The following is a 15,412-nucleotide window of genomic DNA, read 5'->3' as shown; positions in this document are numbered from 1 at the left end:
CCGCGCAGCCTCCCTCTTTTCCTTCCAGCCGCTAGTCCAGTCACTTGTGTGTGTGCCCTGCCCTGTTCAACAACACAACACATTCCAGGAGCACTGTCTGGAGCCTAGGACTAGCCGCCACTGGAGGAGCACAGTGATGGTCTCATCTGGACACAGCCTTCCTGCATGAACCTTCAGAGTGTGAGTGAGTCAAGACTTGAATGATCACTCACTCACTGTGTGCACCAGGCAAAAGACTGATAGGGGCTCAGGCCAGCCAGGGGTGGGGGGGGATAAAGTTCTGTATAAAAAAAATAAAGGGTTATTACCTTATTCTAAAAAAAATATATATATATATTAGCTGAGCCAAGCAATCAGTAGTTTCCTGAATGCACCTATAGTCTATAGGTTTACTCAGTAAACTACTGATTGCTTGGCTCAGCACGCGCACACACGTCACACTCACATACTCAGGAAAAGTCAGTAGCCGGGGTGTCCACCGGATACCAAGGTATCATAAATATAGAAACAGTCCAACAGGGGGCACTCTCCAGATTTCTATATATAATAAAGAATAATACATTTATTGAACACACTCAACTTGCACAGGTTACTTCCCAAATGTTTCCGCTTCCGTTTGGGAAATAACATGTGCAAGTTGAGTATGTTCAATAAATGTATTATTCTTCATTTTATATAGAAGTCTGGAGAGTGCCCCCTGTTGGACTGTTTCTATAGTACTGCAGTCTTTCACTGACTATATATCTCTATATTACTGAAGGCATTGACTGCTAATACATGGTGCTAGGCACGCCACTCCAGTCGTGCACCCCCTAATAAAATGCTCTGCACACGCCTATGTGCTTCGCTAAGCGATGCTCAGCTTCCCATGATACCAGATGGCAGCACCACTTCGCCGGCCAGACAAGGTCCCTTCTGCGCATTGCTTCCAGGTCACAAATGCACAGCTAGACGTGGAATTACAGTTGTATATGTTTTTGTTGGAATTAGGGCTCTTCTTCCAGTGATACAAGAAACAGATTCCATTAGTGTTTTGAGAGTTCTGCATATCAGCACATGTTATATTGTTTATATACAACTTTCTGATTCTGTGGCCTTTGATTTCCAAAGCTTCATGTTCTTGTGTTTTTTTAATAGCATGTTTAAAGTAAAGGGCCTTAGTACACTGCTTAATACCCCTTTTCCACTTGAGTACCGGGTCCGATCCGGGAAGTTTAACCCAGCTACTACCCGTGTCGGCCCCGCCGTTTCCACGGCACTTTGACACAGGTTATTCTCGGTTGGATCTGTTTCCACTTAACCCGGGTAAGCTCAGTAAAAGCCTATTGATGTCATGAAAAATTTACTTTTTACTGTCTCATCAAGATGATGTCACGAAAAGGAACAAAAGGGAGGGGTGGTGCCTGCTCACCGCATTGCAGCAATGGAGACCGATGCAGTAGCTGTGTCTAGCATGGAGTTGCAGACTGTTTGCAGTTTTGCTGCTTATATCTGCTACAGACAGCTTGATGCAGCTTCTCACCTTGTGCTATAGTGTCTGTTTGGAAGCTGCTGCAATAAATATCTGTATGTGCCCAGCGTGACTTCAGAGAGTGTTTGTTTGCAAGCTGCTTCAATGCCTGCATGTGCCCAGCGGAGTGTCTTTCTGCAAGCTGCTGCAATAGCTGTGCCCAGCGTGTCAACTCCACGTTTAGAAGCTGCAACGATGCCTGCAAGTGCCCAGCGTGTCTCCCAGGGATGACATCATCTTCCTGTGCCCCAGAAGCACCAATCAGCGTCTCAGAGCGTTACTTGGGTCTGAAAACACGGGTAATGACCGTTTCCACTGCACAATTACCCGGGTCATTACCATGTTCAACCCAGGTAACTACCCGGGTAGGATACCAGGGTCACTCAACCCATGTTGAGCCATTTCCACTTACTAAAAACCCGTGTCGTGCCCCTGTGCAAAAACACTTGTAAATTTAGCTAGTGGTAAAGGGGTATTAGTCAGTACTACATGCATCACCACTTGCCCTACTCACGTTTTCTTACTTCCTCAGAAACCAGCTGATCTTGTTGATGATATTTGACCTTGAATAACAGAACACGTGCTAGATGCTTCATGATCCAGAGTTTTATCCAAGCTGGCACATCCGGGTGAGATTCAGACAGCATTAACATATAAGAGATTGCAATGGAACCCATTATACTGATCACCATGGCGGCAAGACACACACAGCAGAAAATACCTGTGCACAAAACAGAAAATTAAATCATAGTTATAGGGGTAAATGTAAGAGCTTTTTAAATTATTGCTGCTTTAAAACATTAGCCAGACTCATTGGGAAGTCTTCAATATCTGTACACAAGCAACATAACATAGGCTCAGCGCACTACGAATGCTAGCCCCTCTATGACAGGCCGGGGATACGGTTACTTGGATACGATATAAGCAATTATCCTGACTGGCTGATGCAGATATCATATGGAAGGAAGTTCTGGCCCTCAAAATATTTAATATGCTCGGCGGGTTGGTCATTTAGCAACTGTTGCAGTATCTTTAGTAATTGGAAAAGAAATACCCTTGCACACAGCTGTCAACTATATAGTGGTAGCAATATGGCAACACAATGGGATTGGTCCATCCACGCATCTGATGCTAGGCGGATGTTAGGATTAGCCGAGGTGTGGGGCTACATGGATACTATATGCACACCCGCTGTGATTGGCTGTAGAACAGGCCATGTGAAACGGGTTTCCAGCCCACTCAATCAATAGACCATATTATTTTCCAGTGTATAAAAGGGGTGACAGGGCACCCTATATGCACTTGGTGATCAAGTCACTTCCCGGCAAAATGCACTTCCAGCAGGATTGAGACCCCAGTCTGCGCATGTGTCGGACTCTAGCACAGTACCTGGTAGCATACGTAATTTATTTCAAAGTTTTCTGTTTAAGATATACTACATAAATGCCATATTACCCCCGTGGTTTCTGGTACTCATACTTTTATGTGCAATTTGGAACTTTACCATTTCCCAATCTGTAGCCACTTTTCTCTCATTGTAGGGTGGCCCCCCACCACCCTTGCGCTCCAGTGATGAGGGGAACCACCTGAACAACAACAGATTCAATTGACTATACTTCCTTCTTTCAGGGTCAGATCTATCTCCCTGTGCTCTCACTCACCTGTTCACCTCTCCAGTTGGGAAGTAGAAACATAGGGGTATATGCAATTGCGGTCGAATTCGCGGCAATTATCGCCGTTTTTTAATTCGACCAAATTCGCCAGGTGAATCCCGGCAGGTGCCTGCCGGGATTCACCATATTCAATGAAAAACGGATTCGCCAGAATCGCGGGCGAAAATCGGCCGATTTGGCGGATTTTGCCGGGGAAAAAACGTGAAAAACCCGAAAAAAAAATGGCGTGGGGTCCCCCCTCCAAAGCATAACCAGCCTCGGGCTCTTTGAGCTGGTCCTGGTTCTAAAAATGCAGGGGAAAAATTGGCCAGGGATCCCCCGTATTTTTAAAACCAGCACCGGGCTCTGCGCCTGATGCTGGTGCCAAAAATACGGGGGACAAAAAGAGTAGGGGTCCCCCGTATTTTTAACACCAGCATCGGGCTCCACTAGCTGGACAGATAATGCCACAGCCGGGGGTCACTTTTATGCCGTGCCCTGCGGCCGTGGCATCAAATATCCAACTAGTCACCCCTGGCCGGGGTACCCTGGGGGAGTGGGGACCCCTTCAATCAAGGGGTCCCCCCCCCCCCAGCCACCCAAGGGCCAGGGGTGAAGCCCGAGGCTGTCCCCCCCCATCCCGGCATTCGGGAGAAAGGGGTCTTATGTGAAAACATTGGACCCCTTTCTAGTCCGGTATGGATCGGTGTTCGGTTTGTTTTTTTGCCAAGAACGTGGATTTACCTCTGGACGTGGATGTACCTCTGGACGCTGGAAGGTGAGTATAATTTTTTCACAGGTACCCTCGGATCGTCGGCGACCGTGGCAGTCGGCGTGTCAACATAGGTAAGTATGTGTGTGTCGGCAGTATGTAATAAAGTTGTACAAGTCACGGTGTCTGTGTCCTGTTTTTATTTGGGTATTTTTTTTCCAGTAGTACTACAGGTACCAGCGGGCCCGTTTTTCTCCCGCATGCTGGTACTTGTGGTTCTCCAAGAGGCTTGCTGGGACTTGTAGTACTAATGGAAAAAACAATATCTTTTTATTATCACAAAGGCTATCAGCCCCCCCATCCGCAGCCCATTGGATGGGGGGGGACAGCCTCGGGCTTCACCCCTGGCCCTTGGGTGGCTGGGGGGGGGGGGACCCCTTGATTGAAGGGGTCCCCACTCCCCCAGGGTACCCCGGCCAGGGGTGACTAGTTGGATATTTGATGCCACGGCCGCAGGGCACGGCATAAAAGTGACCCCCGGCTGTGGCATTATCTGTCCAGCTAGTGGAGCCCGATGCTGGTGTTAAAAATACGGGGGACCCCTACTCTTTTTGTCCCCCGTATTTTTGGCACCAGCACCAGGCGCAGAGCCCGGTGCTGGTTTTAAAAATACGGGGGATCCCCTGTCAATTTTTTCCCCGCATTTTTAGAACCAGGACCAGCTCAATGAGCCCGAGGCTGGTTATGCTTTGGAGGGGGGACCCCACGCCATTTTTTTTTATGATTTTACCCTTCCAGCATAAAAAATAAAAAAAATAATATTTTAAAAAATATATAAATAATATTTGTGCCTCCCAAAAAAAAAAAAAAGTACCTAATCCCTTCTAATATAAATAGATCTGCTATTCCCAAAAAAAAAAACACCAAAAAAAACATGTTTAAAATTTTTTTATTTGTTTTCACCCTCCAAAGTGTGGCGGATTGAAAATGACGAATTTGCTGTCTAAAAGCACTGCTGTCGAATTTCAAAACTTGAATTGAATATGCTTTGGTCGAATTGCAGCACTTGTATCATTGCAGAAAAGTCGAATTTGCAAAAATTCGAATTTCAAAAAGTCGAATTTTGAAAGTCCGTTTTTTGGTCGGAAAGCACTGGATTGCATAGGGGAATTTTTTTTTTTGGTCGAAAATGACCCGAAATTCGACAATTTCGGGAATTCGACCACAATTGCATATACCCCTTAGTGGTGATCGCTTGACATCTGATATACTTGATTTCCCTATAGCTCTAACTACTACTGTATTATTGTTTAATTATATTGTATTATTGTATTATACACCAACATATAAAACACTTTTTTCCATTAAGGCTTGTATACAATGTATGCTTTCAACACCAGGAATATTGTCCATGCTACCGAAGTTATAGTGCTCTATGGGACTAATTGAATTATTGTATTATGTATTATGTCTAATCGTGTGGGTCCCTTATACCAGTATTATTTACCTAACAAACTATTTTGTCGTATTGTATTTGCACATCATAATGATGTCTTACTTTTATCTGCAAAGACTGCTTTATACCTTCAGCATAAAAAAGACTAGTTCCCTATCCCAAGCGTTGGGGGTCATTCCGAGTTGATCGCACGTAGCAACTTTTTGCTGCTCGTGCAATCAACTAGACGCCGCCTATTGGGGAGTGTATTTTAGCATAGCAGGGTTGTGATTGCTTGTGCAGCCCAGCGAAGAACTGCTGCGTGCGAATGTGTCGGAATGACCCCCATTGTTACCAGTATAAACATTAGCTGTAACATTTAACTGTATGTCATTTCCACACCCGGAAAACGGTGAGTATCTGCCCCGGAACGCCTCCCTGCTGTCAATCTTCTTGCGATCGCGCTAGCGATCACTTTCTTCTGTCTTCTGGTCGTTACCCGGCAACGGCTGTCGCTGGGCAATGACGTGCGTGCGCATTGTGGGGGCCACGCATGCACAGTTCCGACCCGTTCGCACCGCAGCGAAGAACCGCTGCGTGCGAACGTGTCGGAATGACCCCTATTGTTACCAGTTTAAACACTGGCTGTAACATTTAACTATTTTTATACTCATATACTCATATACTGTATGTGTTTCTCTGTGTGACTTGACACTGGCTATCGGGGTGCTTGTTACTGTATGTCATTTTAACTTATATAAATAAAAGTTATATTTTATTACGCATTATCATTTATTAATGAGTGCCCAGCAAAAGTGACCTCTCTTCTCTCGTACTTTGCTGCAAGTCTCTGACATATGCAAGTCACATGATATTACATTTACTCCATAATTTTGCACAACACTTTTTTTCATACAAAGTGTGGGATGTATTAATACCAAAAACTATAGTTGTCATAGTGTTGGCCACATTTCCCCTATGTACCAAGCTCTATATTGCAGTACATTCAGGAGCTTTGACCTGATAGGCAACACCATCTATAGATGATGTTACCTAATAGAAGTCTTCTTTTCACATTGTACCCCAGGAGGGATTCAACAGATATCTTCCCAGTGTTCCCTGTGCCTCGAGCAAGCGCTGGCAGATGGTCATGCATGCCGATGGACTCCCAGTTCATAAACCCGGAAGTCCTATAATTGCAAAGGACAGCTCTTATGGGGAGAGCAGTCCAGTGTAAATGTAAACACAATGGCCCTCATTCCGAGTTGTTCGCAGCATTGCAAACGCTAGGCCGCCGTCCTCTGGGAGTGTATCTTAGCTTAGCAGAATAGCGAACGAAAGATTTGCAGAACTGCTACTAAATAATTTGCTGCAGTTTCTGAGTAGCTCCAGACCTACTCCTAGACTGCGATCACCTCAGTCTGTTTAGTTCCTGGTTTGATGTCACAAACACGCCCTGCGTTCAGCCAGCCACTCCTCCGTTTCTCCTGCCACTCCTGCGTTTTTACCTGCCACTCCTGCGTTTTTACCTGTCACGCCTGCGTTTTTTAGCACACTCCCTGAAAACGGACAGTTTCCACCCAGAAACACCCACTTCCTGTCAATCACACTACGATTACTCGAGCGATGAAAAAACGTTGCTCGAGCTTGTTTAAATCTACAAAGTTTTGTGCGAAAGTACTTAGCGCATGCACGCTGCATACCATGCGCAGAATTGCCGTTTTTTCACTTGGTCGCTGCGCTGCGAAAATCGGCAACGAGCGATCAACTCGGAATGACCACCAATAATACATATATAACAGCATTATTAATGCCGCTGTGTATGCAATAAGTGGCGGGATCAACAACTGCAAAGATTGATATAACCCACCCATAGAACCATAGAACTTTTGGAGGGAGATTCAATTGTAATTGCCAACTCCCGCACCCATTCCTGCCAGGAGCTATTCAATTATTTCTGCCAACACGAGCGTTAACATAATTTCTGTCCGCAGTCCCCTGTGCTGGCGAACAGAAATGTGCAAAAAGTGACCCGTTTGAGTGCCCAAGCAGTATTTTAAAACCTTACCTACCAACTGTTTTGCTTTTTGAGGGACAGTCCTACAAAATGGAGACTGTTTATACAACAAATTCTTCTCTGTGTTTGTGGAACAGTCCCAGTTTTAGAGGACTGTTCTGTGATCAAGACAATAATTCATGAGGGTTTAGGACATGATGCAGTGCTTTCACAATCTACAGGTGTCTCCACGGGATGCAGCATTATTTATTTTTATTTAAAAGAAAAATTTAAACATGTTTCTATGCCCAAATTTAACTGTGGCCATGCCTACATGACTTCCAATGTTGTAAGGTACAGTAGGGGCGATTCAAAAAAGTGGAGAGATACAAAGTACCAACCAATCAGTTCCAAGTTTTGCTAAATCTCCCCCAGTATGAGTTAAGGTTACATTTTATGAAATGGAATGTTGGACCTTTGATGTGATGTATGTTTGACACTAGCTAACTGTACAGCTAGCAGTAGCAACATGTACTGTAAGAGGGATTTTCACTGCTTTAGCGCTGTGAAAACAATAAGGGCGGGAAGTATCACACAGTATATAGCAATTAGGATGTGATACACCTCACCCCTATTCGCATGCATACTCCCTCATACCCTCTGTGTTTTCTATTTGTTTTCCGGTTTTGGTAAAACCAACCTTGTGTGTTTTAGATTTTTATAAAAAATTGCTAGAAATCAAGTAATTTGGGCCTGTTTTTGTTCCTACAGTATTATTAACCTTAATAACATTAATTTCAAGTCAATTACAGTCAATTATGACCACCTCATAGTCACAATATTGCTCACCTGTAATAATGGCTAAAGACTGGCTGGTTATACGAAGCTACAGAGCAGCGGCACAAACACACGTCAGTGTAAAAGAATATGTCACATCTATGAAACATCGAGGCACAGCATCGCAGACAGGGTGGCAGTTCAAAATATTATACAACCCCAGAGAAAGAATGTTTTCAAAAGAAGAGGGCCCAGGACAGTACAGATAAGGAAAATGTAGTGGCAGGTAGGTAAAGGATGGATTGATTGATTGATTGATTGATTGATTGATTGAAATGTATTGATTAATTAAAATTCAATAAAATAATTAGAAATTGAATACAATGTTAATAACAAAGGATTCCACAAGGGTTGAAAGAGAAGCCACCAAGAAAACGAATAGTTGCACTGCAAGAGCTGAAAACTCCAAATCAGCTTATCTTACACTAAAAAATATTAAGAGGCTGACCTGCTGGTCATACCCCCCCCCCCCCCCCACCTCCCCCTTTCCCCTTAATTGGATATGACACCCCTGTAGTATGAGTCTGAGTATGAGGGATAATACCTCATTTATGCAACAAGGACTAGGCTAGAGTAACAGCTCCAATAAACTCTGAGTAGACTGGGAATAAGCTCAGCCAGGACTTCCGCATACGAGGAGATTCCAGGACCAGTGTCCACAGAAACAGGACCAGAGAACAAGGCACAGAACCAATGTTCACAGGAAAAGGACTAGCAGGTTACCCCTAAGTATAAACTATGACTGGCAAGGCTATATATAAACTATGACTGGCAAGGCTATGTATAAACTATGACTGGCAAGGCTATGTATAAACTATGACTGGCAAGGCTATGTATAAACTATGACTGGCAAGACTGCCTTTTAACAGAGATAACACCCAAACAGCAGCCCTCATTGAAACAGTCCAATGCACACACTACAGCATTCTGGCTGCTAGGCAATAGACAGAACCAGGGACCACCTTGGCCGCCTGGAGTCCCGGCTGCTTAGCAACCACAGTGACCATCGGGCAGTGTGGCTAGTGTGACACAGCGTCCCGGTCACCTAGCAATGACTGGGACCTCCAGTGGAGGAGAGCCATGGCAGCTCGTAACAATTTGGTCCCACATGCTGGAATGTCACCTCATGTGCCGCCCCAAAAGGACCTGAATGCTTAATAATAATTCTATCCAAATCAATTGGATTATAATTGTGAATGTTGGGAGATAAGTAGTACAGGCCGGTACAAAAGATATGGACAATAGTTTAATGGAACAATATCTTTAATATGAAATTCCCTTTTAATGAAGATTAAGGGGGATGTATTATTTATCATAAATATATTGCACCATCTCCCTCTGTATTTAGCAACATACCGGTATGAATGAATAACTTCTTGCCTGCACAGTTCATCCGATATAGAGCATAGACTTCTGGGTTTATGACCTGGGGGCTAAAATGCTGCATGTAATGGAGCGGGATCCTTCAAATCCCTCTTCAGGGATTTTTGGGAAAAAAAAGCCCATAGGCTGCAATAGCCATTGCCATCTAATGATGTTGTTAGCTACCCCGCATAAGCTCTGGATTGTTATGTTTTCTAGAGCTTGATTAATGTGGCCGCATCATAGTCACATTAAAACCTGTATCTGATATTTACTGTGAACCATTATCATAGGATTTACTGCATTTACTGCATTTTTCCATTTGAAACATCCCAATCTAAATTACCCAAATTACCAAGCTTTGAGAATGGATAGTAAAAATACGACACATACTGTACCTAAGACTGGGGGATTGTCGGAACTCGGGAGTATGCCATTCAGGATCAGCAGGAGAACAGAGAATCCCAAGACAACGGTTATTTTGAAGCCAAGCCTCTCCTCATTTCCTATATGGATGAACATACTGGCAAGATCCAATAAAACCATTAAGCATGCTGGGATGATCAGGTTGATGACGTAAACTATGGAGGATCTTTGTATTGTTATCTGGAGAATGAGAATGAATATTTAAAATACTCAGCAAACACAAAATGTTTAATCAAAAGTAAAACAACTAATTAAATACAAAATTCATACCCAGCACCTGTGGCGGTTTGAGCTGGCTGACCATCAAGACCCACGAGCATAAGATTAGGACAGTCCCTCTTATCTCTGATCCACACCTACTTACATATTTGGAGATGCATTTATGAGATGAACCAGAGAGTCTAAGTATGAGGGATAATACCATGTTTATTTTCCTAAATCTAGTTCACAAGTGGTGAAGATGAAATTGTCCTTGGGCCTTGCCACCCTTATGTTGTATATTAAAAAGAACATGCACAGTTTAACAAAGCAAGCACTTCAGCGACAGGGACTGCCACTTTTGTGGCTGAAGTGCTTGGTTTGTTTGGGACACCACGACACAAGCTACCAATAGGCTCAAGGCAGCTAACATTGTTATTCATCATCACATTTGGAACATGTCAGACTCATTATCATCCTCATCATCACCTTCCTCACTGTTGTCAATTTCCTCATAATCATCACACAATATTCCCGCTGGTAGCCACCATTATAGAAGAAGTTTCTGCTTGTTGTAATTAGTGGCATAGGTCTTCCTCATAGAATTTGTAATTAATTTAAATAAACATCAGTTTTTCCACATTTTTTGGAAGGACTACCTCCGATCATTAATGAGGAGGTTGATGATGTGGGTGTTGGCGGTGGAGATTGCATGTGCTAGTCCAAACTGCTGGTAGCTGATACTGGACTGCTTGGTATTATTTTACAGGATATTTTCAGATTTTGATAAATTATTTGCCTGAACTTGCTCCAAATGATGTAACAGGGAGGAGGTGCCTAGATGGTTAACGTCTCTACCGCTACTAACTTTGGCCTCACAAATAGAACAAATGCTTTCACAAATGTCAGGATTTGGCTATAAATAATTCTACACACAAGAGGTGGCTCTTTTGGACTTATGCACAGGCAGGAAAATTGCCTTTTTTTATCACGAGCAAGCATTACTGCCACTGGTGGCTGACTTACCAAAACAACATCCTCATCATCAACATCCTAATTATACAAATACCTGAAGCCAGTATCTGAAGTAAATGGGTAGGACATGCACATACTGCCCTAGTAAGCTATACTACTTAGTAAATATGTATGCATAATTAAAAATAATGTCATAGTTAGTGGCTTTATTTAATGATTCTTTTAAATTGGCTATCATCAAATGAGGACTTATTATAAGCAATCAATAAATATAATAAAATTAGGCAAGTAGGGGGGCATTACTGTTGTGCCTAGGGGCATCCTTACCCCTAAATCCACCTGTGCACTGGTTATGAGACAAATGTAACTGGGGGAGAGGGGGCGCTAGCTATAGGATAACTATATCTGGGGAGGGTGCGCTGGCTATAGGATAAATGTAAATGGAGGGGGCACTAGCCATAGGATAAATGTAAATGGAGGGGGCACTAGCCATAGGATAAATGTAACTGGAGGGGGCACTGGCTATAGGATAAATGTAACTGGAGGGGGCACTGACTATAGGATAAATGTAAATGGAGGGGGCACTAGCCATAGGATAAATGTAACTGGAGGGGGCACTGACTATAGGATAAATGTAACTGGAGGGGGCACTGACTATAGGATAAATGTAAATGGAGGGGGCACTAGCCATAGAATAAATGTAACTGGAGGGGGCACTGACTATAGGATTAATGTAACTGGAGGGGCCACTGACTATAGGATAAATGTAACTGGAGGGGGTACTGACTATAGGATAAATGTAACTGGAGGAGGCACTGACTATAGGATAAATGTAACTGGAGGGGGCACTAGCCATAGGATAAATGTAACTGGAGGGGGCAGTGACTATAGGATAAATGTAACTGGAGGGGGCAGTGACTATAGGATAAATGTAACTGGAGGGGGCACTAGCCATAGAATAAATGTAACTGGAGGGGGCACTAGCCATAGGATTAATGTAACTGGAGGGGGCACTGACTATAGGATAAATGTAACTGGAGGGGGCACTGACTATAGGATAAATGTAACTGGGGGGGCCACTGACTACAGGATAAATGTAACTGGAGGAGGCACTGACTATAGGATAAATGTAACTGGAGGGGGCACTAGCCATAGGATTAATGTAACTGGAGGGGGCACTGACTATAGGATAAATGTAACTGGAGGGGGCACTGACTATAGGATAAATGTAACTGGGGGGGCCACTGACTACAGGATAAATGTAACTGGAGGGGGCATTGACTATAGGATAAATGTAAATGGAGGAGGCACTGACTATAGGATAAATGTAACTGGATGCAGCACTGGCTATGTGATAAATGTAACTGGAGGTGAGAAGGGGCATTGGTTATAGGATGAATACATATGATATTGTAATTTGCACGCAGTACACACCAGGCACCCAGGACAGACCACTTACCTCCCTAGCAGTGTGGTGGTTCCCTATGCTTCATCTGCAGTGCCATCTTTTTACTGATGTATTCAGAAACATGGCGCTCTCTTCTGTGCATCTTTCAGAATTTAGCACTGGAAGGATAGCGCCATGGCAGAAGCATAGGAGCCAGCACACCGCTCTGGGCCAGATTAACCTACAACTAAGCATTAAATAGGCCAGAAAAGCATGATGATAACCAGAATTCAAGCTGAACACATGTAAAATGTCAAAATTGTATTTCTATTTTCCTTACAAAATGATGCAAGTTTTCTACTTCTACAAATATAGGGGTGGGTCTATATTCTAAGCCTTAGAGAGAGATAAAGTGGACGGAGATAAAGTAGAAGCCAATCAGCTCCTGCCATGTTACAGGCTGTGTTTGAAAAATGACATTTAGGAGCTGACTGGTACTTTATCTCCATCCACTTTGTCTCTGGGCAGATGTACTAAGCCTTGGAGAGTGATAAAGTGGAGAGAGATAAATTACCAACCAATCAGCTCCTAACTGTCATTTTTCAAACAACCTGTAACATGGCAGCTAGGAGCTGATTGGCTGGTACCTTATCTCTCTCCACTTTACCACTCTCCAAGGCTTAGTACACAGACTCTTAAGCCGCATACACACGTTGCAATTTCCTGTGGGATATGGACTATATAGTCCATATATAGTCCATATCGCACGGAAACATAGTGCATATCGCACCGTGTGTATAAGCTTGTGATGCCGATGCACGGTCCAGCGGGATCGGCATCGCAAGAACTGGCCACAGCTCCTCTGCTTTTCACAATAGGGCCTTGTTAATTTTCAGCCCAAGACAAAAGTGGCCCTTAATCTGGCCATGACAATGAGCAGGAGGCACATTCACACTATTACAGGAAAGGAGGGGGAGGGGTGTATGCTGCACATGAGCCCCAACAGTTCAAAATATGTGACTGCATCCAGCATGCATGTCCCCATGTCACTCAGCACACATTGACAGCAGGAGGGGCCGGCAGATGTGACCTCTTAGCAGCGGAGCTAGTGTCATTTTCACAATGCAGAAAAATACACTGACTGTAGCACCGCCGCTGGCAGAGGTCACATCTGCTAGGAGCTCTTCTGTGCACTCTCTGCCACTTCAGCACAAGTGAGCAGCTGCCAAAAGACCACAAGATCTCTCCCAGCAGTGTGATCTCATCAGTGCCAGCTGCCAGTGAGGAGACAGTGGGCATCAGTTTGTGGCATAATCATGTGAACTGGTGGTATTAATGTGTGGTATAAGTGGTGTCACTGGGAGAGTGCAAAGTCTCACTGCGAGTCACCATATGAGGGGGTGACATCAACATGCCGGCTCCCCCTCAGTGACCGGGCATGAATCACTGGCTTGAATCACTGGGGATGAGCCGACAATGCAGGGAGAGTCTCTGGGGGAACGCCCAGCATCTCAGGGAGTTCTGGGCATCCCAGAGTGATGAAAAAAGGGGGACCACATCCCCTTCCCCATGCCCCCTTTTAGGGTCTTTTTGGAACACTGAATGACACCAACCCCAGTGATGTAACTGTCTGTACAGAACCCAAGCCATCGGATTTGTGCATATTCCGAATCAGGTCCCATGCCATTGATCCAGTATCTGAAGCTAGTAGCCTCTCTGATAACACATTTATTCCTCCTCTTACCTTGTAGATAACCTGACTGTGCTCTACACCTTCACTTGTGAAATTATCGTCCTTCACAGTGATGTTCAACAATGACCAGTCTCCTTTACTGGCGAAAATTTCCTGCGTGTTCTTACGGACCTGGCTGGAATTGGAATTTGATAACATGATGATGTCCTCAACTGTGAAAGAACACAACACAAGCATGGATAAATATCCTCTTTCCTGGCTGCTATCGTCATCTACGATGCAAGGGTGGCATTTGAAATGCCGGCTATCGGGATCTCGGCGCCCAGCATGCCGCCGTCGGAATCCCAACAGCCGACATACCGACAACTATTTTCCCTTTTGGTGCTGGGATCCCGAGCGCCTGCATACCATAGTAGACCCCCGATGTAACCCTGCTGCGCTGCCAGAGGATTCCTCTAATGGGGCAGCTGCAGAGTGCAGTGCAGATTGGTTGTGCCGACACATCTTGTGTGTTTTTGCACTGCACATGCTCTTCAGCAGAGCATATGGGATTACGGCAATGCAGTTGTACTGCATGGAAGTAATTACTCCCTTTTTCAGGTGGAACTTTTGCACCAATGATAATGCACACTGATGATGATGATGATGATGATGATGACAGCTATGAAACTCAGCGCATGGATAGAGAAGGTCTAACTGCACAGATGCATACATCTCCACATGTCATTTTGAATATACGCTGTTACCAGTGTACACAGTGTGGGAACAATTACGTCACACTTGCCTTCAACTCTGAATCAGCTCCCAAATAAACCCCATTCCTTCCTTCTTCTTTAAAGTAAAAAATCTGGAATACGATATATACATAGAGGTAAAAGGGAACAAGGCAGTGGCATAACTATCAAGATGATGACCTGAGCAGTGGCATCACTAGAGGGGCGCAGGCCGCACCTGGGTGATGCCAAAATGTAGACTCCTCCTGAGTGACAGGAGACGAGTGACATTACATGAAACACTCAGCTCCCGTCACAGTGAAGGAGCTGGCAGTACAGACGGAAAAGTCTCCAGTGGCAGCCCGGCAACTCTGGGCATCCTGGGCATGCCCCTGGAGTGATGAAAATGGGTTTGGGCTGTGAGGCCATTCCCCCTTCCCAAGAGGTCACTCCCCCTTTCCGCATTTAGCCCGTGCGGGGGGCCTTTTCATCACACTGAGGGGCAGATTTATTAAG

General features: G+C 44.5%; 1 protein-coding gene across 1 annotated transcript in view; it reads right to left on the bottom strand.

Moving 5' to 3' along the window:
• LOC134970177 (5-hydroxytryptamine receptor 3A-like) overlaps positions 1-15,412 on the bottom strand; it is a 54,927-nt gene that overhangs the window by 1,235 nt on the left and 38,280 nt on the right. The window contains exons 6-8 of the mRNA XM_063946196.1: positions 14,235-14,395; positions 9,903-10,110; positions 2,025-2,231 (exon numbers count right to left, since the gene is read on the bottom strand). Coding sequence (XP_063802266.1) covers positions 2,025-2,231; positions 9,903-10,110; positions 14,235-14,395 — 576 coding nt within the window. The remainder of the gene's footprint in view (positions 1-2,024; positions 2,232-9,902; positions 10,111-14,234; positions 14,396-15,412) is intronic.

Source organism: Pseudophryne corroboree, chromosome 11, assembly GCF_028390025.1.
Source record: "Pseudophryne corroboree isolate aPseCor3 chromosome 11, aPseCor3.hap2, whole genome shotgun sequence".
NCBI classification, from domain to species: Eukaryota; Metazoa; Chordata; class Amphibia; order Anura; family Myobatrachidae; genus Pseudophryne; species Pseudophryne corroboree.
This window is presented reverse-complemented; position numbering and strand designations above follow the sequence as displayed.